We start from the raw sequence: 27,197 nt of genomic DNA, 5'->3' as shown, positions 1-27,197 counted from the left end.
TTCCACCTTAATGTGCAGATAGTGAAAATGAATTGCCCCACACTGGCGCCAGTTCTGTTATTTTCTTTTTCCCATGGGTGTGTGTGCGTGTGTGTGTGTGTGTGTGTGATATATTATTAAATAAAACCAGGCATTCATTTAACACACAATATTATTATACGGCATATTTGAATTATTCTCTTCTTATCTCCCCAACCCCCAAACAGGAGTTATAATCCACCAGCAAACCCTTCATTATCTTGCAATTGCACTGAAAAAAAAAACAAACGGATAAATATGTATAATACATTCACACTATAAAACTCTATATAACGGGATACAAGGGAAAAATATAAATGTACACATTTACGCAAACACAATCAACAGATACAAACACACAGTATATAAATATGTAAACACCACAAGAAGAACTGAACAGGGAGTAAAAAGTTTAGATCTGTATTTGTGTGTAAAATTAATCTAGTGGTGCCGATGGGAAGGTTTTAAGCTTATTGCAGTATTGGATCATGGGACTTAAAAGTAGAAGGAAATTTATCAGATAAGCCTCTTATTGTGTACTTCATTTTCTCAAAGCTCAACAACAATATTCGGTCACTAAACCAGAGAGAGAGACTCTGGGGGGTCTTTACAATTTCCTGTTGAGGAAAATCCTTCTACGAGCCAACGCTGATGCAAATGTAGTAATTCAGAGTCATTCACTGAGAAACACAACCAGGGATTTGGTTTTTTTTTGTTTATTACTGAATGAAAACTGAACTGGGACACCAAAAAGCATCCAATCTCAGTACTGGGCTTCAGTTTCTTATAGTAGGTGCTCCAGATAAGGATTCAGAAATGCAGGACCACGATTTTACTAACCGGGGACAAGATGAAAATACACCTACTGTGTATCTCATCTAGCTGGATTATACAATGATACAGAAAAAAAAAACATGCTCTTGTTAGAAAAACCTAAAGTTACAGAAAGTTGTGAATTAGTAGAGAAGCAGCAGCAGAGTCTGTGCAGTGAAGCGTTACAGGTTGTAGTTCATGAGAAAGGTCGTTAAGTGCACTTTTACTTAACGAGATGCAGCTGCAGATTAGACTGTTAGGCAAAGTACTGAAGGACTGCAAAATAACTCTTGTTGTTTAAAGGATAAGTTAGATGATATTCAATATTTTTCTTCTTCTATGAAAAGACCAAAACCAACAATGAATTGATCCTCCTAACAAGTATCTTTGCAGTCAAAAATAATGTCAACATGTATTGTTTATAGTTTTTTATCATTAGAATGAAGAAAACTTGTCTTTGGGGGAAATATCAGCCGGCTCGGGGGTCGTGTTGGTGTCTGTGTTTGATTAACACTAGCTGGCAGGCTGCCGGTGCTACATTGTACAGAATGGAGACAAAGTAAACTAAACACACAGCTGTAGCTACAAGTGATGGACAGACAGTGTGTCCCTAACAGGGATTTTGAAGAGCAACGACCAGACCAGCATCTAACGGGGCCGAAGTGACATTATCAGGTATGTTTACATGTTGTTTAATGTGCTACAGCTGAGCAGCTAATTAGTTATCTATCCTAACGGTAACCTGTTAGGATAGGTATGGTATGTTTACATGTTGTTTAATGTGCTGCAGCTGAGCAGCTAATTAGTTATCTATCCTAACAATAACCTGTTGAGTTTTCTTCTCAACAAGCATAGTGATTGTGGCAGATTAGGTTTTTTTCTTCCGGTCCCTTAAATTGTCACCAGGCTGGATTCAGTGATTCATTGGCGCCCTAATTACTCGAATGGATGTTTCCTACCTCTTCCTGGTCCCTGGTTTCTGTGCTGTGTGTCCGCAGCCATTGTAAGGTGTGCATTTTTACAGTTTTCCTGTGCTGCACGTTCATAGCATGTGCCATTGGCGTTATATCTGCCTCCGCTCCCTTGCTTTGCAGTGTCTACTGGCTGCAGATGCAGAATAATATTGCCCTGCTTCGAGCCCTCTTGTAACGCAGCTTCATTTTGTTGTTTTTTTTTGTCTCTGGTCTGCTGTCGATAGTAATTGAGCCACGGCTTTGCGGCTCTCACCCTCCTGCTGTTTTGGAAGCTACGCCTCCGCTCTCTGGTATGAATATGCAAGTTTGCATTACTTTTAATTCAGGTGTAGTTCCCAATTGGTAATTTTAGTGTCTTTGTGCACTTTGCAGGTACTTGTAGGCCAGGCTGTGCACCACAGTGGGTGGCCCTCTCCAACTTCCCGGTGCAACTGCTGTTTTGTCTCTATGTCTCTACTCTGCAGTCATTGTCTGTATATCGATTGGTTTTACTTCTATTGTGTGTTTTTGTTGTTTGGGTTTTTTTCACATGTGGTGTGTAGCATCAGGACCCCTGCACCCCCTCAGCTTTTCTTTCTTTTCCGTGGCAGTAAGCCCCCGTCCTGCTCCTTGTGTCTTTTACTTTCAGTATCAAGCTAAGAGGCCTACAGAGAATTATAGAAATAGCATTCATTTGTGATTTTCTTCTTGTTTGAGATCAGTGTAAAGTTGTGGATACCAATAATTTAAATCACTCTTTTATTTCACTTTTCTGCATACTTTGATCATATCTGCTTTAATATATAATCAGTAATTTTTTTCCATGTTCATCCCGTTCCAGGTACATATTTTATCACATCGTCTCAGTCTGTGTTATCTGTTAGTTGTTAGAAGTCTTTAGCAACTGTTACAAGCACTACAGTTTATTCCCACAGTGATAAAACACAGAAGCAAAGTGATAAAAAAGAAGATGATAAAAACCAGAAATGAGATTCAAATGACTTATTTGTGAAGAAGACTGTGAAGAGATGTGATGTTTTGTTCTTTTACAAACACTGTGAATTCAGATACGCTGAATAATTCAGTGTCGTATCTTTACGCTTAACAACAGGTTCATCACCACCGGCAGGTTTTACCTCAGTGACTTGAAATTTGAGTGAAATGTTGGAAACCTGTCTTTTTAATCCAACATATAGGCCTATTTGGGAATCAATAGGCCTTGCTCTCCTGATCAATGAGAGTAGAGCAAGACATCATAAAAGCTAATGAAATGGGCTGTTTTAATGTCAGCTACAGGTCCGTATCGGTATTGTCTTTGAGCTCCATTTTTAGCTGATATTTGTCAAATTTACACCACTGAAAGTATTCTGAATAAGCTATTAGCACTTCTTGTTTGCTCTGCACCCATGCTGTGTGTATATATACATGTCGCTGCCTCCTATCAGGACTTCATCTTTACAGATAATACTTCCCAGTATGAGTGAGAGAACTCATTTAACAGCTAACTTATACTTTTGTGAATCCAGTTTCTTTATTGTACTAATTTTGGACCTGAATGTTGTTTATAGTATCTCGTTCTGATTTGTAATCACCATCATTTAATTTGTTGTCCAATAAAGTTTTCACACTTGCATCCAGTAAAAAACCTCAACCTGCTGTCTTCAACCTTTACTGGAAGCGTGTTTATCTCGCCGCAGAGCTGTGCAGCTACACCCATAACGAGGGCAGAAGGTCACACTGACTGATATCATTACGTGTTTATGTCTGAAACATGAACGTGTATTGATATTCATGGCTTTTGACTTTTTGTCCTGCTGAACGTCCGTGTCTATTACGGACCAGATCCTTCCCAGTGGTTAAAATGCTGCCAGGAACCATGATTTTAATTAAAGGAGGAGCACAGAGAATATTTCATCCCCCACCTCCTCCTGTGATGTTCATCCTGTCTGAATGGAGCTTTAATCTTGTTTGAAACATAACCTAGAAACATAATATCTGATAACAGAGCTTCTACTTTCTATTCACAGTATGAAGTCATACAGATATATCTTTACTGAGAGAGGCAACACTTTATTTATTTTTATTTGAATTTTAATCAGGTATTTGTGTTCAATTCGGGGGCAATTTAGAGTTTCCAATCAGCCTTGTGGGAGGAAACCAGAGCACAGGGGAGAAAACCCACACAGACATGAGGAGAACGTGCAAACTCCACACAGAAACAAGCAGCCAGGCAGGTGGAGGTGTTTCTGAGAGGTTGCAGTACTGATCACTGAGCCAAAGTGTCGCCCTGAAGAGGGAAGGAAGGAGGTTAGGGAAGGTAGGGTGGGGGTAAGGAAAAAGGAGGGGAGGATAGAGAGAGAGGGAGATGGAGGGAGGGTGGAGAGGTGAAGGGGGAAGGAAGGAAGGAAGAGGGAGCTACTGCTGTCTGGCCTGCGCCGAACAACCAGCATCCCTCCACCTGTCTGTCTGGCTTCACCCAGTCTAGTTTCGGTGTTCCAGAAACATCTCATCTCCTTCTTCTTCTTCTTCAAACAGAGATCCTCCAGAGTCTTCTTCTCCTCCTCCGTTTGTGTGAGTCTGGCCTCCCGCCTCTCTTCTCTCTCTGCCAGCTCCTCAGTGAGTTTCTCCTCCAGAGCGTCGTACTTGGTCCGCCAAGTTTTCTGGCTCTGGAGAAGTTCGGTCTCTTTGCTCCTCAGCTCATTGGAGGTCTCCTTCAGCCTCTCAGAGAGAGATCCCCGTTCTCCTTCAGACAGAGTTCCTGGAGTTTCTTCATCTCCTCCTCTATTAGTTTGACTCTGGCCTTCCAGCTCTCTTCTCTCTCAGCAAGCTCCTTTTTGAACTTCTCCAGATGGTTGCAGTTGGTCTGGAGAAGTTCACTGTCTTTCCCTGCTTAGCTGGTTGGAGGTCAGCCTCTCTGTGAGATCCGTCTTCTCCTTCCTGAGCGTCAGGATTACAGCATCTCGATGGCTGAGCTGCTCCTCCAGCTTCTTCACCTTTTTCTGCCATTCATCCTGAATGTGCAGCTTCACCTGGAGCGTCTCCTGTTGCAGCTCGGAGGCAGCTACTTTCTCTGCCTCCCATCCTGCTGTCATCAAGATGCACTGCTCCTTCCAGAAATCTTCCTTCCTTTGGAGACATATCTTGAGATCTCTGAGTGTTCCCCTCTGCAAGCAAATGTCGCAGATGGCTGCAGTCATGGCAGAGAGGCCTTCCAGCTTGTGATTTGGACTCGGGTTGTCTCTTCTGTTCATGGCTCTGACAAAGATGCTGTCCAGAAGTAAAGCAGTGGATGTCTGTTAGTACTGCAGTTGTCTGTAGTAGACTGTACTTGTGTGTAAAGGATGGTAGTGGTCTTTGGTAGACTGTACTTGACTCTGGAAGTATTAGAGTATAATATAGTATTAAAGATACTGATTAGTTGAACTTTAAATTGTGCAGAAAAATGGTAATTTGGTAACACTTTATAATAATAATCAGTAGTAACTTATTTATAAGACATTAGTTAATTACCTACTCATGAATCAAACATTAGGCCTAATATACCTTGTAAATGATTAATTAGCCTAATTCTATGTTAACATATCACAGATATGCCTATGTTGTAAGTAATCTATAAATGGTTAGTTAATTATTAAAAATATTCAAATCATATCATAGTAGGTTAGATGATTAATTAATGATTTGTTATATATTCTGAATCACTTGTGAGCCATTCAAAATGATTATAAGAATTATATACGAACATCCTGTAGATCGTTTTCCAACTTAATAGTCTACAAAAAGCTTTGCACATGAATAGCAAAAGTTTAATAAATACATTTACTTTTGTAACAGGTGTTACAAAATCAAGGTTTAGGAAACAATTGAGTCCAATAACTCAGTTTGCAGAAGGTAAATGCATGTGTGCATTTTTAAAACTGTACCAATTTGTTATTTTCGCGTTTAGCGCGTTAGCATGTTAGCACGTTAGCATGTTAGCAACAGTAAAATAGCTCTCAATGTGGTATCACCCCATATTACAGTGTATTGATGCGTGTTAGTTTTGTTAACTTAGCTAAGAGCAAACTAATGTTAAAGCTACATCATTATGATGAAATAATACATGAGATTTTGGTTGATTTAAGTAATTGAGGAGAGAAACGTTTGTAACTTACTGTTTATAAAGCGAGGACCAGGAAACTCTACTGAGGCCCTGTGAGACGGAGCAACATGGCGCCCACCTGCTGCAGCTTCAGCGTGAACTGCCAGTGTGTGTGTTTAAAGTCAGGAAACTTTATTTATAAAATACATACATACATTTCATACCAGGGCAATTCAAAGTGTTTTACAGAATTTTTTTAAAAAAGAGAATATTGTAGCAAGAACAATTAAGTTATTAAATAAAAACACCAATGTGAGGATAAAAGTTAAAAAAATAAACTATAAAATTATTAAAAAATAAGATTAAAATAAAATGTTTAAGGCACTTTTACAGAGTATATTGAACGACAATGCTCAGATAAGCTTGTTCTGGATGTTGTTTTTCTGTTTTTACTTTCACAGATAAAGCTTTATATATTTTTCTCTGGCAAGAAAGATGATTTGCATCATCTAAATTTCACCGCCAGTCTCTTGAACTGTATATTTATGCTTTCATTATAAATTGTGACAGTGTATTGTTATAATAATCGTGGTCTATTTGTGTGTTTTTAGAGGGAACACCTCCAGTCCTCCACCAGCAGATGCAGGAACAGCTTCTTTCCAGATGTTGTCACCCGACTAAATAACTGAACTGTTCTGTTGTCAAACTGTACTTTATATTTCACATCCCTCGTTTAATCCTTGCACCGGTCACTTTCATGTATTTCATCAAACTGGACTTAACATTGTGCATTGCATTCAACCCCCACTGCTACATGATTTAATTATTTATTGCTCATGTCACATTTAATTTTTGCACTTGTCATCATTTATTGGTTCACAGCACAGACCATATTTCCTCTGCACAGTCAATATTTAATTTCTTGTTTTATATCCCATTTCAAAAACCATGATTATTCCATTCTGTAAATAGATTTTAAATGTTTATTTCATTATTGTTATTACCTTACTCTTGTTATATTTTGTGGGAGCAAACACAGAGACACGTTCTTCGTATATTTTTGTGTGTTGAGCTTTTTGAAGTTCCTGGTTTGACTTTCTTTATAAATGAGACATTTAGCAGCACTTTAAAATTGTCTGTCTGTCCTTCTGGAAGCTGATTACTGGCAACTAAACTCATTGCAGAGTCAAACTATATTTTTTATGAAGGGGAACATCAGGTCTGTTCATCATAATGTGTCAGAAACTGTTGACCTTCGTTTTGATTTATATTATCTGTTGGTTTCTATGTTAAAGTTTAAACAATGTTTGTAGATTTGACATCATATCTAAAAAAAGAAACGCTGGTAAAAATGTTAAATATTGACTATTACAGTTGATGCAACTCAGTTTTTATTGAAATTCTCTAAACTCAGTTTAATCAAGTCTGATGTAATTCATGTGTTGACTTTAATAAAGTTGGTTGAACTAATTTTTCTCTTTTTCACCTTTCAGTTTCAAATCTTAAAGTTTATTACTGAGTTTGTCAATCTCAAAATACCAAGAATCCAAGGAGGGTTGAATCGAGGGCAACTTCAGCTCTAACTGACTGCTGAAGAGTCCCAGGTATTTAACCTCTGGGGTCGTTATCAAGGTCATCGATACCATTTGGTTCGTTAGTGCTCCTGGCTGTTGTAATGACAGTCATTAAGAGTCGCTGGAGTCAAACGAGGCCAAGTGTAAATGACAGTCAGAGTTGTCACATGAGGCCAGATGTGATGGTTGTTAAGTCTCCTGGGAAGGGATGAGGGGACAGCATTGTAAGTGGTGTTGTAGACCTCCTCCTCCTGCTCCTCCTCTTCCTCCTGTTGAGAGACGATTTCTCTACTTTGACGTAGATGGCCTCCTTCACTCCTCGTTCAAACCATCTGTCCTCGCTGGGACTCCTCAGCAGTCATTTAGAACTGAAGAAGCCTCTTAGATGAGAGGTGAAATGTCTTCAAGTATCTTCAACCAAGAAGTCCAGTTGTACTCGATTCAACCCTCCCTGGATAACCATGAATACCAAGAAGTTCACTCAACCAACAAAAAATACCAAACTAAGTGTTTACAGTGTTTTGTGTACATGATTAAGCCTTTATTACAGGTAGGCGTAATCTGAAAGTGACAGATTAAACATTTCTGTATGATGAATTGTTTACACTTTAGATTAGGGGGATGCAAAAGCACATGCAAATAACTTATAAATGATTAATTCATACATTAACACGTAATTTATAACACTGATGAAAGTAGTCAGTGTTGCATATGGCCCATTGGTAGCAATACTGTAGTGTTTATAACTGCTTCTGCAGGCCTGGGGATGGTATAGAGCTGACACATATGGATGAATGGTTTACAAGTGATTCATAATATATCAACAAATCATTAATTAATCATCTGCTAATGATTTGTTCATGAATATTTAATAATTTGCTAATCATTTATAGATGACTTACAACAATATTGTGATGTCGACATGGTATTAATTAAGAATTTACAAAGGTATATGAATGTTTTGTTCATGATTAGTTCATCATAAACTGATGCCTTATAAATGACTTACGACTGATTGTTATTACTAACTCTGGAGACAAGAAAGCCTTTATACTACTTCATTCACATATGCAATAGTTCATCCCTTTAACCAGAACCAAGTAGTTTCAGCTGCTTAAACTTAACCGGACCTCAACTATAGAGGTTGTCGTTAAACCATAAAATGGTCATATGAACACAAACGTCAATTTCAAAGTAATTCAGTAAGTCTGAATGTTGAGGATTCAATAAGATTCAAGGTCTTTTATTTGTCACATATGCATACAAGTACGTATAGTGAAATGTTGTTGTGTCAGACTCCCAGGGAGTGCACAACAGAAGTACAAAAAGCTATAAAAGCTACGCTATTATATCTGTGAATGGAATTATATCTGTGAATGGAAGAGCCAACTATATGACAATAAAAATATAAAACTATTGATAGAGAACAAAAGTGTAAACATGGTTGTAAAGTAAACAGTAGATAAGCTGAAAACAGTATTTAAATATACAAAATAAACAGCTATTGATAAGAGCAAAATGGTAGAGAATAAAACATGGTTATAAAGTGAACAATGCAGATAAAGATGGCAACAGAAAATGGCATTAGTGCAAAAAAAATACATGTTCATATCACAGTGTGGTTTCTGGTTTTACATGAGGGACATAGGTGAAAGTGTTTGAGCATATCGTCCTTCAAGAGTTCATTGTGGGCGGCAGGGTAGTGCAGCAGTTAGCGCTGACGCCTCGCAGCGAGAGGCTTCTGGGTTCCAACCCTCCTGTGTGGAGTTTGCATCTCTCCGGGTATTCCAGCTCCCTCTCATAGACCAAAAACATGCAGGTTTGGTTAATTGATGACTCTCAATTGCCTGTAGGTGTGAATAGTTGTGTGTCTACACTATATGTTAATCCTGTGATTGACTGGCGAACTGTCCAGGGTGTAAAACCGCCTCTCGCTCGATATCAGCTGAGATTGGCTCCAGCTCCTCTGCAACCCTCCAGAGGATAAGAGGTAAAGAAAATAGATGGATGGAGTTTATTGTTCATGGCTCTGATAGCCATGATGGGAAGAAACAGTCTCTCAGTCCATTTGATGGGGGTCCATTACTATCTTCCTAGCTCCGCTTACGCCCCTGCTGTTGTATAGGCTCTGCAGGGAGGTGGGGGGGGGGGGGGGGGGGGACCTGTAGTGCACTCAGCCGATCACATAATCCTCTGCAGAGCTGTAGTAGGTATATACCATACCCATACCAATAAGATGGAACCCAAATTTCATTAAACTGGGGCGAGCACATGAGGTGCTTTAATTAATTCCATAAAAGGAACAAATCCATAATTCATCTGTATTGCTTTTCATGAGTTGTTTTTCCCAGTTTGCTTAAATTTTAGTCAGCAAAACAATAATATCCATAATATGGCGCATGAGGCCCTTATTTCTTTGTAGATCGCTCTAAAATGGAGTTCAGTTTGACTCTTGGGAAATGTTCAAGTGAGCAAGTGGGGAACTTTGAAATAGAGAAAGTCTTTAAAGCCTGCAAACACACCATTAAGATACACAGTAGTCCTGAGTCTTTTAAATACGAGGCACAGAAACATTTTCCTATTTTCTACTTTTCCTAACTTTTTTTGGGATTTATGGGGAAATTTGTTATCTTGTAGTTTTCTGTCCGTCTTAAACATGACAAAAGTGCTACACAGTAATTTCTAACGGATTAAAAGAGTGATCCATTTTAGCTTTTGAGCTGAAAACTTACCCAAACTATTTTCTCTTGTTTTTACGCATCTGGAGACTGATTTACATGCCTTTATTTCTTACCGTCTTGATTTTTGTGATTCTTTGCATGAGTCAGCTCCGTCTCGCTCGCCTGCCTGCTCGGCTTCTTACTGCCACCAAGCAGAGACACAGTATCTCCCATCAACTGTCCTCCCGGAGAAACTGGGAAATTGAAATGGAAAGGTTCTGTTTCTTGTCTATTAAGCATTGCATAGTGTTTTACATCTCTGACCTCCTCTGCTTCTAGTCCACTTTTAAACCCTTTAGATCATCTGCTAAATTACTAATCTGGTCTCTTTCACTTCTTGCATTGAGATTGTGACCAGAACCACCAGTAGAAATTCTTTCCTCTCGACTAGCAGGCCATTAATCTTACCAGTTATGACAACATTTTACTCACCACATGGGCGGTCACATAATTATACAGGCAGTGAATATAACCGCCTAAATTTTAACATATTTTTCAAACCACTTGCAAAATGATTCCCTAAACTACCAGTCGTAAACATCCATTAGCTTTTAACATTAACCCACTGTATTTATGGTAATTGCACATACAGTTTTCTAATCCTATGCATGCTTGTAGTGGACATTTAACTTTTCTTTTCAGTTTTAAAAGCTTAGGTTTTTTTTAGGTTAAATGGGGATTTGTTTGGCAACCTGTCTGTGACTATTTAGTTTGCTTATCCAGATGGATGTGGTTGTAAAGTTTTACTCTGATGCTGAAACATTAGATGCTGCAGCTTCTTAAAAGCTCTTACTAATGACCACGTGCGCCAGATCTCATCTCTCCAGACCCTGCATCGGTTTGAAAGTCATGTGTAGTGATGTCGCTGCATCTACATATCCAATAAGATTGTAAAAGTAAAATATTAAAGTATATGGCTTTTCTATATACTACACTATATACTATAACTACTAAGAACAGGTCAGGGAGCCACACTGTTGCACTGGGTGACATGTGTCTTTGCCATTAAGATTACAGTCATGGTAGCTTGTTTAGAAACAGAGCGTTCTTGTGAATGCTCAGTGGCGTCTGCCTTACACAGAACTACTCTCCGGAGACTGAAAACGTGATGGCCGTTATTAGTCTTTGGAGCCGTTTCTAAACAAACTAACGTGACTGTAATCTTTGAGGAGAAGGAACACGTCACCCAGTGCAACAGTGTGACTCACTGACGTGGTTTTAATAGTTTTTGGACAACAACGGTACAGAGGAATAAGATATATCAGGCTTACACACACAGAACTTGTAAGTTCATTCTTGGTTTGGCTCTGCATCTGAGATTCATTGATTCATTGATAAGAAATATATAGAAAATTGTATCCTTTAACATAACCAATACAAAAACATTCTTGTTTCTTTTCTGATTATCATTTTATTCACTTATTAGTTATTTAGTTTAGATATTCAGGATTTTATCTTATGTATTTTGAACAAAGCTTTGGTCTGCATTTGTAGTTTTAATCATCAGTCTACTGAAGTAAAGGACAAAATATTTCTGATCTGATGCGAGATCAGATTGTCTGTTGATTCCCAAAAAACCAAATCACTGTTACAAAAATGATTCATATGAGTGTTTTCTGATCAGGAGCTGGTGGTCGAGGTTATAATAATATAGTATTTGTAGTTTTAACATGTTGACAGCTTGTAGAGGACAGAAAAGTCAAAGTCATGCTTCATTGTAAACATAAGCACAGGACATTTTAGTCATTTCAACAAATTATCACTTTTTAAATGAGACGGTCTTTTAAAGGTGATGTAGAAACCCATTTTCACTAAGAAAAGAAAAAAAAACATGACAAGTTATGATGATAAGAGTAGAAATACTCACCGATTATGAGATAATAAATCAAAGATTTGACTTACTATCTCATACATCTATGACTAACCATTTATTTATTAATTAATTTGTCTTAATGTATACCTCAATCATGCTTTTCCATGATAGGAATAATTAGTTTATCAGATCCTGAAACTGTAGGTTTGATTACAGGCACCATGCATGGAATTAAAAGGCATCTCCTGCTGTTTCACTCTGTTTCCACCTCCAGTCCTCAGTCTTTCCTCTCTGCATGTTTCCTGCCTACCAGTAGGTGGAGCTTGTCTCCTTTGGCTTGAGAGAAAGAGAGAAGGAGATGATTAAAGAGAGAAGAAAGACAGCAAGAGGAGAGGCAGAGAGGGACGGAGGGAGGGAGAGAGAGAGAGAGAGAGAGAGAGAGAGAGAGAGAGAGAGAGAGAGAGGGAGGGATGGGGGAGGGAGGAGAGAGCAAGCGTCAGCACTCCATGCGTTAAAAGGGCAGATGGTAACCGCGGGTAACTGAGGAGCAAACCACTCTGCTGGCCACAGAGCAAGAGATCAGCAAGAGAGAGGCAGATAGAGGGAGGGAGGAGAGCGAACACATGCAGCGCAGCAGAGGAGAGGAGCATCTGAGAGGAAGCTGCACGCCTGCTCTGACAGAGCGAGAGAGAGAGAGAGAGAGAGAGGGAGAGGGAGAGGGAGGAGAAGACTGAGTACTTCTTCTTCTCCACACTAACAAGGAGGCAGAGAGCAAAAAGAGACGAGGAGAGCAACAAAGACAGAGACAGGAGATGGGGAGATAGTAAGAGGAGGGAAAAAAGTATCCCTCCCCTCCACTTAGAGAGATACAGAGACAAAGAGGGAGGGAAAACAAAAGGGGGGTTAGAGAGATTGTGAAGTGGAGAGAGGGAGGCAGCGGACTGGAGATAGTTAGAGGAACTGCAAGACTGATCAATGAGCGGCTGAGATTTCGGGACGAAATTTAGACTCAGAGAGAGACAGAGAGAGAGAGAGAGAGAGAGAGAGAGAGAGGTGGAGTCAATGACAAGGAAATATTGATGAATGAAAGATGGGAGCAAAACATCTGGAGAGAAAAGACCTAAAGAGAAATATTTAAAGGGAGACAGGCACTTCCTGCAGGAGGCATCCGCGGGAGGGGAGGCACGTTTAGACAAAAAAAAAAAAGAGAGAGAGAGAGAGAGAGAGAGAGGAATAAAAAAAACATTTAGAGAAAGACAGGAGGATAAAGGCAGAGTGAAGAGTGGAGAGAAAAGGAGGAGCAGAGAGTGAAATATTTAAAAAGAGACAGAAGCCGAGGGGAGGAATGAGGAGAGGGAGAGTCAAAGAGTCACCGGCAAAAAACTTAGAGAAGAGAGGGAATAAATCAGAGCAGCGAGGGGGAAACTGCACTCCTCCTTTTCTTTTTTTTTTCCTTTTTTAAGATTTCTTCTGTCCCTCCTCTACTTCATGACACAGAGAGACGGGGAGATGAAATGAGAAGAGGAGGACAGAGTTAAGGAAGGAAAAGACTTTTTTTTTTTTTGAAAGTCCAGATAGATAAATAGATAGATAGATATTTAAGCATATGAAAGCTAACTATATCCAATGGCGTGCTACTACATTGTGATCAGTTCCACCCACCTGCGTGATGGACAGCTGAGGAGCATCAAGGGGGTGTTCAGAGGACCAATAGGAACCAACGGCCAAAGAAACACGGTAAGGCCAGATGACTAGGTTTGTTTGTTTTTTTTTTTAAAAGCTCCTGAGTTTGATGTGAAAATCTGAGGTGCTTTATGTTGAAAAGTTTATGTGGTTTACATCCAGACTGTGGGAGTCAGAGAGATCTTTAGACTCAAGGCTTTAAGTATTTGTACGTTTGCTTGAAATAAACCCAGGCTAATCCAGAGTGAGCATGTGTGTGTGTGTGTTTTTAATTTTATGCCAGGAAGTCATTACCTTTAAATCAGCCTTACTTAAACCACTCCCACTCAGTTGATTGTCAGCTCCTTAATCACTGTGTTTGCCAAGTTAATTAATTGCCACTTCCATTAGGTTAATTGACCGTATTGGAGGCAGGAAGATGCAGATGGGGGGGGGCGGGGGCGGGGGAGGCTGGAGAGGGTCACCCTCTTAACGCTAAGAGAGCTGCACCGGCTCTCCGTTGTCTGCACTCGTGCCACGTTCTTGTTTTCTGCCTTTAAACTATCTGACGTTTGAGGTCAGTGAGAAGTCAGGAGGGTTGATGGTTTAGACTATTCACCACGGACAGTTATCCTTAATCTGACACGGCACTTATGCTCTATAAAAGCAGCAGCCACATGTTCACACACACACACACACACACACACACACACACACACACACAGCTTCAGTGATAGATTTGAACCTAATCTTCAAATCAAAAGCAACACATTTTAATGAGATGTTAAAAATAAAAAATAAAAAAGATTCCTGAAGTTATTTTGCATTTCTGGAAGTCAGAAGACTAATCCTATTAAGTGCAGTTGGATTAGAGTTTGATGTGTTAAAAATACAACTTGGTGACAAATTAAAAACCTAAGTGCATTTTTATTAAAAATCCGTATGAAAATGAGTTCAGAGAAATAACTTGAGCAGACCCGAGGCTGTGTGGGAAGATACAAGCCGATCAAGATGAGTCAGACGCTTCTTTACTTTTTTTTTTTCTTTCTCATAATCTAAATTCCTGCTTGTACTTCATTCTTCTTCATTCTCACTGCAACATTACAGGCAAACATACAGTAATTACAGCGAGTCCTGTCAGGGACGCACTGAATATTCCTTCGGGCTTCAAAGAGAGACATCAGATGAGACGTCAGGAGGTTAAGGACATTGCTACAGTAGACTCATTAGGCGTGAAGCACTTGCTGCTCCTCTCTGTAGAAGTAAAATTACATCTACTTATTTTGATTTTAGCTTGATTACTTAAAATTAGCCCTAAATACAAACTTTAACCTCTTTAAAACAGGGTTCTTGTTATGTTTTAGCTTCATAAACGGGTTGTTTCATGTTTTCTCTTCATGTTCTTTATGTATTTATCATTAGAAATACATTTAAAACAACACAGCGATGGCTTTAATAGAGTTTGCACAGCAGCTTGTCTTTGTTCCACTTTGCCGCGTCTGATATCACTGTCAGATCATATTTCACTTTTACTTATGTCAATACTTTTAACAACCATCATAAATCACACATTATGATGACACGTCTTAGTGAAATGATAGGGCTATAAGTCTTTGTGAATGACTGGCCTACAGTAAATCAACAATGCGTCTGAGTTAGCCTGTAATTAAGTTGAAGGCAACCGATGGAGCCTGCAGCAACAATGAAACACACTGCAGCCATAAAAGTTTGTTTATTGTATGTTTGATTAAAATAGCGAAGGGATGCAGGAGATGTTGTGTGTGTGTGTGTCATGTTGGACTTTCCCAACGTGGATGCAGAACAATAGTGCTGCTTGGAATAATTAGTCAGTTAATTGACAGACAATTAAACGCCACCTATTTTGATTATCAATTAATCATTTTGAGTCATTTTTTTAAGAAGAAATGTACAAATTCTCTGATTCCAGCTTCTCAAATGTGAATATTTTCTGACATTTTATACAACTAATTGATTCATCAAGAAAATAAACAACAGATTAATCAATAATTTAAGTAATCGTTAGGTGCAAACTGAATCTGAAATGAAAACTAATGTAAAATCTCAAATCCAATCAACCAAATCTAGAAGCTAAATCTTAAACATATTTCTCTAAATTAAAGGTATAATCCATTCTGATGACATCAAACATCATACTATTTATGTTTTGCACTGAATGTATCTCTTCATATATTATGTTTTATTGTTATTGGACTGATATTACCTTCCTGAGTAATTGACAGGAAATGATGTGTGGCTTTAAAACGTCTCACTACTTCCTCCTTTGCTTCTGACGGACAAGAGTCCTGCAGCCGCTTTGGGCATTTGCTTAAATAATTGATGCTGTCGCTTTTCTTTTGAAGACGATATCAAATTTCCTCTCTGTTTTTGACATATCCTCCTCCCAGACAGGGGCCTCTTTCCAAACTTTGTTCTGACACACTTAATAGTGAAACCCACATTTCTCATTAAAGCCTGTCAAAGGAAAAACAACTGACATTAACTTAACTCCTCTTCTAACACGTCAATTATTGCGCTTCATTAAATAGATGACAAACTAATGAGACAATCACAGCGCCGATGCGAGTCAGCTGCAGACTTACTAAACAGTATCAAACTTGGAAAACATAAGTTTGCAGTGCTAACACAATCCCATAAATAAATATTCTTTAATTACTCACACAAGAAAAACGAGGAGGCATCTCAAAGGCACGCGTTCAACTTTGTTCGTCACCTAATCCAGGAATAGAAACGCTATATCAAGAGATTTAATTGGCGAACAACCACACATGACTATCACCAATCACCTTGGATCCTCATATACCGGAGCTAATTTTATCTCCCAAGTTCTTTAGTGCGGGCAGGTCTGATGAAATTGCATGAAACGATCACGTCTTAAAATTTGAAATAACATGCCCTGTGCACGGGGAAGGAAAAAATGAGAGATATATATGTTTGCGCAGCACAAAAGGATCGTATGAGAGAGACACACGAGCTGAAATAGGCAGCAGATTTTGAAGCCAACATAGTGAAGAGTGAGTGTGTGTGTGAGTGTGAGGATCAGTGGGATGGATGAGTGTCTGCAGTTTCCTTTTAACTGTAATGACTCAAGTTCAGTTCCATGTTTTTGCAAAGATGTCTCTCTCTCTCACTCTTTTTTTTTTTTTTTATCTCAATCATGACCAAAATCTCTCCCTAAAATAAACCGTTTGATTCAGTCAACTCAGACGACCTCATCAGCGCGTTTGCGAGTTTTATCTCCTTAACTACAAATCATACAAATGGAAGAGGGTTTTAATTATTATTATTACGATTTGCTCCTTTATGGATGGTGTTAAAATCAATAACCAGGCTCTTGAAACTTGCTTGAGTTGCGTAATTCATCACAGTGAACATCAAGTCTGCATTAATGGTTCTCAGTGTAGCATTATCATTGCATAGTAATGCAGTTTAAACGCTGACTGGTGTGAAAAACATTAACTCACACTCGGACTGTAGCACTGAAAACACTGCGAGGAACGTACTCCCAGTGTTTGATGCCATCTAGATCAAGTATTTGGTTGAATTAACTCATTTTGACTCACTTAAGACATAATTGTCTGTAAATGTAACGTCACCAAAAATGGACAAATCTTAAAGGATAAAGCTAATAAGCTAATAAAGCTAATTAGCTAATCTATTTACAAGTATTCCTCTGTGCTGTAGACCTCCATTGTCATCCGAACCAGTTAAAAACACGTCGATGAGCCATTTATCTTCGCCCTGAAGAGTTCGGGCAGCGTTATTTGTTTAGAAACAGCGATCACATTTTCAGTCTCCAGAGAGTAGTTCTGTGTGCAGCAGACACTACTGAGCATGTGCGGGCTTCGCTAGCTTGTTGTGCTACGTATCATAACCTCTTGACTTTATACTACAATGTAAATTTATCAAAGAACTTAAGTCAAGAAGTTAAACAGTAAACAGTTCCCGCACATGCTCAGTAGCCTCTGGGTTGTTTTATGAATATTTTAAAACATTATAGCGATGTTAGAAATCATATCAGACAAGTTCCTATAGAGATATAATAGGAATATGAAATTATATGCAAGATATCTGCATTTTCTCATTTACCTCAAGAAACACTGCACATGATAAAGATAAAGATGCTGCTTTATAGCCTATTTTTTTGAGTGTGATTTGTTTGGATAACCAACAAGGAAAAGTTACATCCAATTCAAACCACTGTAACATAATCCTTTCTTGTTATCGCAGTGTAATCTTCATATGAACCGCATTTGAGACTTATTATTTTCTGAAATGCTGAAATGTTCTTTGTTGTTTGACAGGTGAGCGTTTTTTTTTGTGTTTTTTTTCCCCTTCTTCTTCTGCAGAGTGCAAACACATCTCTCTCGCTGCATGCTGATATCACCATCTTCTCTCCTCTCTGGAAGAAAACAAATCATTCTAACACCCTGAATCAAATGTTTTTCTGTACTTTAATTGCTCGAATGTGCCAAAGATATTTGGGCACCTTGCCTGTGTCTCTCTGTGTTACTATTCAGGCTGTCATCACAGCTCGTCTCATATCCACACTCGGTGGTCCAGAGTCTTAATTTATTCGAAAAACATTTAAAATCATTCAACAAGTGTATGCGCGTCCTAGTCGTCCTCTCTTCATCCTGCCTCTGTGTGTGTGTGTGTGTGTGTGTGTGTGTAAGCTTGTGTTTTTACTGTGTATATATGTGTTTTTTTTTTTTTTTGTAAATCAGGTAGTTCACAGCGACTCTGCAGTGACATTAATTCATGATGGCCCACCAGCTGTCAGGGAATTTTTCACACCTTTCCCCAATATCAGCCAGGCCAGAGTTGTGTTGCTATAGAAACATCGATTCCAGTAAGTTAAATAACGCTGATTTTCTACACCCTACTTGGCACAGAAAGTTGACACCAAATTCCTTCTGAGCATTCAATTTTCACTCAGCGGTTATATTTTTTCGAACAATTTATTTGTTTTGGAGGCTTCCTGCGCTCGATGTGTGAAGTGCACAGTCGCTCTCGAGGAAGTGTTTTTGTTTTTTAGAGCTTCAGACTAAAAAGCCCTCCAACTCCTGCAGTAAAAGACATCAGGCATAACAACACCCATGACAATACTACGCTACTGCCTGCGTATGTGCGTGCGTGTGTGTGTTTGTGTGTGTCTGTGCGTGTGTGTGTGTTATGAGGTTTTGAGCTAACTCGCCAACAACATGGCTCTCACTCCATAAATTAACACCGATGAGGACACTCTGTGCATGTGTGCGCATTTGTGCATGTGTGTGACTAAGTGACTAAGTGTGCATGCGTGTGTTTGTGTGTGTGTGTGTGTGTATCAGTCACTGCCTCTGTGTGTGTGTGTGTGTGTGTGTGTGTATTTTCAGTAGTTGTGAGTACATGGTGTGCTTCATTGATGTGTGAAACATCAGCTATGACTGTGGAGCCATCTGTTTCCAAAGGAGAGTTAGAGAACGTGTGTGTGTGTGTGTGTGTGTGTTTGTTTTGCGTGCACTCACACACGCATTTTCTTGTGTGTTTGCATGACACAGCAGTGTGTGTGTATTTATGCACACGCCTGCCTGTTTGAATTTATGACTACTTTGCTAAACCAACAAGTTGTTTTTTTTCCTTCTTCTTGTGGGACATCATGAAGTTTCAAAGCTCGAGTCCATCAAAGCTAAAATATCTCCTAAATACTGTCAAATCCTCGTCAGGATGAAACAGCGTTTCTGTCTTCATGTGTTCAAATTTACACGTCAGCTTCTTCTTTCATGCTTCAGACATCCAAAACAGTTTCTGTGATTTTATATCTGATGCAGATTCCTTCAATACAGTTATTTCATATATTAAAGGAATGAATTTGTAGTTAAAAGTTAAAATGCCAAACTGTATATTGGCCCACTGTGTTTTGGAGCTGTAGAGTTTTTCAGTATATAAAAATGACCTGTTAATAGTGATAGACTCAATAATAACTATAAAATCAGCTAAAAATACATAAAAAACACATTGGAGGAAACACTCTAGTCCAATAAGTGTTTCCTTCAATGTGTTTTTTATGTATTTTTGAGCTCATTTGTACATTGACACAACAAATATTCAGATATGTCAAAATAACAAGACACTGAGAAGTTAAATAGACTTTTAATCCAAGTAAAGAAGCCTCTGTTCACTTGTAAAGATTTTTTTTTACATTTATACGTCTGTTCACCTGCAAATCACTAAAAAGAAAAGACTTCCCGAGCTGTTGCTGTTATCAGCTGCTCCGACTGTAATGGCAATCTCTACCTTTGGAAGAACACAAAATGAAAAATCCACACGCCTCTACTTCATGAAATCCTCGTGGCTTTGATTTTATCTCAATGAAATCCTCACGCTCCGCCTGAAACCGGAGACTGTGTGCACACGCGGGCGCAGCTACTGTTACTGCTTTGACGACGAGCCAGAAAGGCTCACAGACACACGACATATGTTGTTGTTGAATGCTCACAAGATAACCGTTGCTTTATCTGTGTTAAAACAACTTTGTTTTAAATTTTACTACCCAGAACAACAGTAGATAATCCATTTAGCTTAAAACACAGACAGTAAACTCCAGGAACACTTTCAGCTTTTCAGAAAAATCAATGAAACTATCTATTAGGCCTTTTTCCACTACAGGAACTTACTGACCCAAAGCTGAACTTGTACCGACTGTCCCGGGTTCTGCTTTTGCTGTCCCTCGCTGGCTTTGAAGACCAGTTCCTGGAGATATATTTTGGCGCCCCTCAGGTGGTGGTACTAGATCAGTGGAGGGGGGGGGGGGGGGGGGGGGAGGATCAGGCATGTGTCATCACAGCTCAACTACAACAAACACAACACAGCAGAAACCATCATTTCACTTCTGTTTACATCAGAAAGGACTTTTAAAAATGAAGAACAATGAGAGAATAATGATTGAATAACTGGGAATAAACCTTGATTAATTCTGTGTATCCAATAAGAGAAATACATTTAACATACAGTATAATACACAAATGTTAATGTTTCACATTCTGCTGATGTTGATATTAAACTGTACTTTTACTCACTCATCACTTCTTCAATTGTAACTTTACTGCCAAACTTGGGTCAGACTTTAGTCGTCATTTCCAACATAAAGACAATTTTAAACTTTATATTAAAGACGTTATGACATATTTTAAATGCAAAGACCCTACGATTGATTTTATAATAAATGTAATGATTACAATAGGAACATTTTTCATTCACAGATGTAATTTTTTGAAAACAACCTTCATCATTTTACATATTCTACTAAACTCTAAAATCTCCTCAAAACAAAAACAGTACATACACAGTTAGTTATTATAACTACACTTTGAAAACATTTAGAACTTCATCTGCTTTTACTTTATTTTTTTTTAATGTATTATTTTATTTACTGTGGGTTTTTTCTCCTTCCTCTCCAACAAGTTGTTTGACCATGTGACTTCTAATCTGGTTTATCGGCAGTAATCTGCAGTACATCATCATTAGTCTGTAGTTTCCAAAACCGTTACACATCACTGTTAAAATATAACAATGTTATATATATATATATATATTTACAGTTGGGTTTAGGCACAAAAACCACTTGGTTAGGTTTAAGGAAAGATCATAGTTTGGGTTAAAATGACATGTGGTGTGGGTTAAAGTTACTACTTCCTTAAAGTTAGGTGGCCTTTGTTGTCATGGCAACAATGATAACCACAGGGTTAAGGTTAGGGGATGATCTTAGTCCAACTGTTGGGTTAATTTTTAAAAATTGATTTAATTTTTTATATCATTTATTGCAGCATTAGAAATGCTAAATCTTATTTATGAGACGCATCCAGAGGAGCTCAGGAGTCTTTTGGGCGTGCTACCCCCCCCCCCCCCCCCCCCCCCCCCCAGCTCCCCTGTAATTCAAACACTGCTTTTTACTGCTTTCACACACAGAAGAAGACTGGAAATGACTCGTCTTTTTAGCCTGTAAACAACTGTAAACTCTCAAAAGGGTTAATATAGCGCACGTTAGGCACACTTCACAGACAGCTGAATGGAAGAGTGATTTCGTGAACACAATGTTTGAGCTTTTATACCTAAACGAGCTTTGTTCTGACTGTCTCATGAGTCGTGAACTAGAAAATGTTCTCTTGTATCCATAAAATCCCCCCTGGGTCATATTTACCATCATGTCACGCTCCGCGGAGCAGCTCCCGAGTTTACATCCTGACGACCTCACAGGTTTATGTGCTGTCAGTGCTCTCCGGCTTCACGCTCACAAACACTCTCTCTTAGATGCCAGGAATTAAAAATACAAACTCCTTAAGCTAAGCAGCGTCGGCCCTTTAAGAGGAGCAACACCCTGAGAGATTAATTTTTCATCCAGAGATGTTCTTAATGAGTTGTGGAGTGCTGAATGTTAAAGTATATATTTATGTAGCACGGTCGCTACTCGATTACCATGGAAACTGAGGTAGCATGTTGGAGGTGAGTGGGCGTCAACGCGACTTGGATGAACCCTGCGAATGTGGTGGGAGGGACGGGGAGAGAGAGAGAGAGAGAGAGAGAGAGAGAGAGAGATGGAGATAAGGAGTCAGAGATGGAGAGAAAGAGAGAGAGAGAGAGAGAGGAAATGGAAGCAGATGGAGAAAAGTAAGAAAGAGACTGATAAAAGTTTTGTTGCTACGAGAAGTTTGAAGGTCTTTTCTTCCTCCTTTCATCTTTTCTACTCCTCCTCCCGTCTCCTCTCACTCGCTCCTTTCAACAACCTCTCTGCTGTTTGTGTTTTTGTGCATCGTCTCCTCTCCTCCCGTGTTCATCGTTTAGGCTTATTTTGCTCCTCTCAGCACGTCATTGGCAACCTTCTTGCTCATTTCCTCCGTTTATCTCGTTTTCATCCTGTTTTCTCCTCTCCTTGTTTTCCTCTCGTCTCCTCAAGACTTTTACAACTCTTTCCTCATTTCTCCGCTCTCCTCTCTTTCTGTGTTTGTTGCTGCTCTCGTCTCCTGTTTCCTCTCCTCTCTTTTCCCTCCTTTTCTCGCCTTCTTTTCTATCTTGGATCCTCCCTTTGCTCTCCTCCTCTCTTTCCTCCTCTTCCTCTCAGTAGGTCAACCTTACTTCCTGCTCGTTTTTTTCCTCCCTCCATCACGTCTTCTCTCCTCTCGTTTCCACATTCTTCCATATTTGTTGCTCCACTTGTTTTCCTCTTTCCCCTTTTCTTATTTTCGCCTCATTTGCCCCTCGTCTTCCCCACTTCTCCTTTTGCGACCCTGCTCTCCTCTGCCCCTCTTCCTCTTCTTTTACTTATCTGTTTCCTCTCCCACTTTGTGTACTTTATCTCCTCTCCTCTTGTTTTCTTTGTCTCATTTTATTCAACCAGAACTGATATTCTTTTCCTTTTTGTCCTCTTCTCATATCTCTCCTTACTTTTATTTCTTCCTTCACTATTATCTCCTCTCCTCCTCTTGTCTCTTCCTCACAACAAGACATTGGCATCTTATGCTTTATATCTGTCTTTTCATCCCTCCGTCATTTCTCTGTTCTTCTGTTGTCCCCTTTCTTCCTCATTTATTGCTCCTGACATTTTCCAGATATAAGATATGCAACCTTTGTTTCTTTCCTCTCTAATCTGCTCTCCTCTTCCGTTCTTCTTTTGTAACCTTTTGTTATCTTTTACTCCCTCTCCTTTTAATAAAACATTTGCAACCTCGCTTTCTATGCATCCTCCTTATTTGTCGTCTTTTTCTCTCCCCTTTCCCTTTATTTCACCTCTTTTGTCCTACAAGACCTTTTCCAGCCAACCTACTCATCTTTTTTTTATCTTCCTGTCATTTCTCTTCTCCTCCTTTTCTATGTTTTTACATATCCTTATCCTTTACTTCTCTTCTTCCTCTCCAGTGCTCCGTTATCTCTCCTCTTTCCACTTCGAGACCTTTGCAACTTTGCTTTCTACTCGTCTTCTTGTCGTTTCTCTCATCTTTACTTATCATTTGCTCTTCTTCTTCTCTTCCTCTCTTGTCAAAAAGACATTTGCAATCAGACTTCTCTCCTCCTCCTTTCTTCATATACTCCTCCCTTCTTTTATACTTCTCTATACATTTTTGTCTCCTCTCCTTCTCAACAACACACAGGCAACCTCTCGTCTTTGCTTGTTTTTTTTTTGATCCTACAAATCACTTTTTTGTTCTCCTCTCCTCCCCATTTCCTTTGTTTGTTGCTCCTCTTATCACACCTTGTTTCCTCTCCTCCTCCTCCTCCTCCTCCTCCTCCTCCTTCTCCTCTCCGCTCTTCATTCTCAGTTTAGTGAGCAGTAAAAAAAACGATAAAATAATAATAAAAACAACAACTGTCCCGTGATTATAAACCCATCTCCATCTGGATCTCTCATATACACCCTCACACTCACACACACTCACACACACACACACACACACACACACTGAGCCGAATAGGAAGTCAAACAGAAGGCCAATAAGACACGCTTGACTAGAGGCGACTGCACTGTGTGTGTGTGTGTGTGTGTGTGTGTGTGTGATAGAGGGAGAGATAGAGCGAGGCTGTGTACGTGAACAGAGAGAGTATTCACTCTTGTCATTGTGTGAACCTCGTGTCCTCACAGCCACAGGAAGATGAGATAAATCCAAAAAAACATTTTCTTGCAGATACTCGAGGGAACGTTTCAGACTAAAGACACCTGGAGGTCAGGGAGCGACGTCGCCTCCCGTCACAGTAAAACAAAGTTTGTAGAAAACAGTAATCAAGCTGAAATGACTGCGGTTGTTTCTGATTGCTATTTGGAGATTAAAGACAGCCTTTGATTGCTTCGGAAGACGTAACCTGAATAAATGACTTTTCATAAGCTTGTTGATAAAGTTCCTCATGACTATTTTATTGTTTTTAGTGTTTCAGTCATAAGATGTCTCTGGATGTCTCCGTCTAAACATCCTGGGACACTTTTTTACAACTAGCTTTCAACAGTTTTATGAATTTATTACAGTGGGAAGCGCTTATAGCGATCACGTCTGTCCGGGTCAAATTGATCACTATAAGCGAATGATTATTATAACTGAATTTTTTTTTTCTTTTTCTTTATTTCTCATGCAGATTACCAGCTAATGGAGATTTGTATATTTATTACATGAATATAAAGTAATGAAAAGGGCAGCTTCGCTATTTACTGAGTTTTATTGACAATACAGCTGTTTCAAACGCTTGTTATTTCGCTGCTGCATCTCGTTATTGTCGCGAGCTTCAAGGAGACGACGCTTTTCATTGAGAGAAAATGACTTTCTTTTTCCCGTCATGATTTCAGTGTGCCTCGGCAGCAGCAGCAGCAGCAGCAGCAGCCTCGGTTCACCAGCTGGAAACAGCTGGATCACTGTGAAGCAATAATGACGCCGCAGCCGCTTCTCATGGGAGTAAAGTAAAAAAAGAATAGAGTTACTGTAGTTTTAACTTTTTTTCCCCCCATATGTTACTATGGATGAAAAGACCCAAAATGAACATTGCAAGCAGACTACTTGATTACTATAAGTGAATTATTTAAACAGCATTTGTGTAGTCTGTCCTTTTTGATCCATATAAGCGGTTGATCACTGTAAGCGGTTTACACTGTATAATAATCTGTCTCCTAGAAATTACATTTATATGCAGCTAAATTGTTTTCTTAATTACGTTGCGTTGACAAATGTAATTGCTGCTTGGATTATGTTCACAGGTGACAAATTAAGTGTTACATTTATGTATTTATGAAGTTGAAAGGAGGAGGTTCGGGGTTGGATGGCAAGCGTACAAGACGCAGGACTCTGACACCAGAGAGTCCCTCAACCAAGTGCTGCTGGTGCCCAAACATAACCATAACAAGTTTAATATAGCTGTAGCTTCTACTAGCAGATATTTTACTGCATGATCTGATATTTTGGTGGAAAAAAAACCACTTCAACAGGTCCTCTAAATTAAACGACCATGTGAACCCCAGCATGACACATAGGAGCGTTTTCTAATGATGATCGATGATGATGATTGATGATGTGATAATGCTGTGGTTAAAGTCTGATCAGGTTTAGGAAAAGGTGGTTTGGGATAAAATGATCATGTTTAGGTTAAAGAAAAATGTGACGCAGGTTAGAGTTAGTATTTACCTAAAGTTAGTTAGGTGACCTTCATCGTCATGGCTACAATCATCACCACAGGGTTTAGGTTCGGGGACGATTGTAGTTACGTTATAACTACGGCCACTAGATGGCGTCTGTTACTCAAACGAAACTATATGTCGTTTTTTGGGCGACTGACATTACGACCAGTTTTCTTGGGAGGGCAGCCTCTTTCACTGATGCGTTCACTATCAACGTTTTTTGCAAATGTCGTCAAATTAACAACATTTTCTCATTGTGTCGAGAGAAAACACGATTCAGACGGCGTTTTGTTTCTAGCAAAAACATATTTACTGTTGCAGTTTAGTTGAATATGAATGTCATTTCTATGAGAGCGGGTTGGTGTGTGTGTGTTTTATTTGTGTCAGAAGGTGATTGTGTGTGTGCCTGATGAACTTTAAGAAGCAGCGATGCAAAAAATGACGGGCAAAAGGACACATCTGGTCATAACAGCCCACGGGACGCACACACACACACACACACACACACACACACACACACATATGCATTTGTACATCTATACTTGTGAGGACTGTTATGCTTAACCCCATAAACATAAACCTAATTCTAGCTTTAACCCTAAAACCACATCTAAAGCAAAGCAATTCATACAGTTTTCCCTTTTTCAAATAATGATGATCTGTCACGCTATGTATTTTCAACTAAATTTAAATTAAACGTAAAACCGTAACATAAAAAATGTAGAAACATTTTCGCCCTCTGTGGTGGTGACACATGATTGAAATAATGTTCAAATTAAGATTTCTCAAGTTGTTTGTGTGTTAAAAGCTCCGTAGCTGAATGAAAATGGTCTAATTTTCATAATTTCCTACATTTATGACTGTACACATTAAAATTATGAGGATAATATGATACTAATGTTTAGGACACTTCCAGTACAATAGCTACAATCACTGCAACTGCAATAAATTTGTTTTTTTTAAAACCGCTGTTATCTAATGCTCAGCTCTTGTTCCAATAACATTAAATGAGAGTATTAACGCTGTGTCTTTCCTGCTGCTCTGTTGTTGTTGTTATTGTTGTGTGTAATTTCTTTTTGCCAATTCGTTTATGTAAGTGTAAAGTATCTTTTGAGTTTCTTTAAAAGCGCTGGATAAATAAAATGTAATGTTATTACGGTTATTACGACGTGAAATGACATTACAGCTCAAATATTGAGTGGATTTGCTTAATGTAATAGAAAACTACAATGTTTCTCTTTTGTTCATGTGAATAATGGAGATTTCTTGTAGTTTTTCAGGTACTTTAAATAGTAAAATTCACAATCTGACATTTCAAATATGAATTTTAATATTTAACATGTGAAATCTGTGAATTCCACGTGCTTTTTTTTATACAGGCTTACCATTTCTCATTT

General features: G+C 39.0%; 1 protein-coding gene and 3 long non-coding RNA genes across 4 annotated transcripts in view; 2 read left to right on the top strand and 2 right to left on the bottom strand.

The window, feature by feature from the left end:
- The first annotated feature begins 1,601 nt into the window (after positions 1-1,601).
- On the top strand, positions 1,602-2,266 carry LOC122997135. Its single transcript, XR_006407153.1, has 3 exons — positions 1,602-1,839; positions 2,030-2,095; positions 2,178-2,266. It is a non-coding gene; the product is annotated as an uncharacterized LOC122997135 (long non-coding RNA).
- Positions 2,267-8,666: 6,400 nt separating this feature from the next.
- LOC122997183 lies at positions 8,667-12,368 on the bottom strand. The gene is made up of 3 exons (XR_006407169.1): positions 12,120-12,368; positions 10,234-10,353; positions 8,667-9,640 (listed from the first exon to the last, which is right to left on the bottom strand). It is a non-coding gene; the product is annotated as an uncharacterized LOC122997183 (long non-coding RNA).
- A 57-nt stretch (positions 12,369-12,425) lies between these two features.
- Positions 12,426-27,197, top strand: part of LOC122997369 — a 77,809-nt gene continuing 63,037 nt past the window's right edge. The window contains exon 1 of the mRNA XM_044373455.1: positions 12,426-13,709. Coding sequence (XP_044229390.1) covers positions 13,599-13,709 — 111 coding nt within the window. The 5' untranslated portion in view covers positions 12,426-13,598. The remainder of the gene's footprint in view (positions 13,710-27,197) is intronic.
- On the bottom strand, positions 19,790-22,536 carry LOC122997182. Its single transcript, XR_006407168.1, has 2 exons — positions 21,853-22,536; positions 19,790-20,504 (listed from the first exon to the last, which is right to left on the bottom strand). It is a non-coding gene; the product is annotated as an uncharacterized LOC122997182 (long non-coding RNA).

This window comes from Thunnus albacares, chromosome 14 (genome assembly GCF_914725855.1).
Source record: "Thunnus albacares chromosome 14, fThuAlb1.1, whole genome shotgun sequence".
Taxonomy (NCBI): domain Eukaryota; kingdom Metazoa; phylum Chordata; class Actinopteri; order Scombriformes; family Scombridae; genus Thunnus; species Thunnus albacares.
The sequence above is the reverse complement of the archived record's forward strand: the minus strand, read 5'-3'. Positions and strand labels throughout refer to the sequence as shown.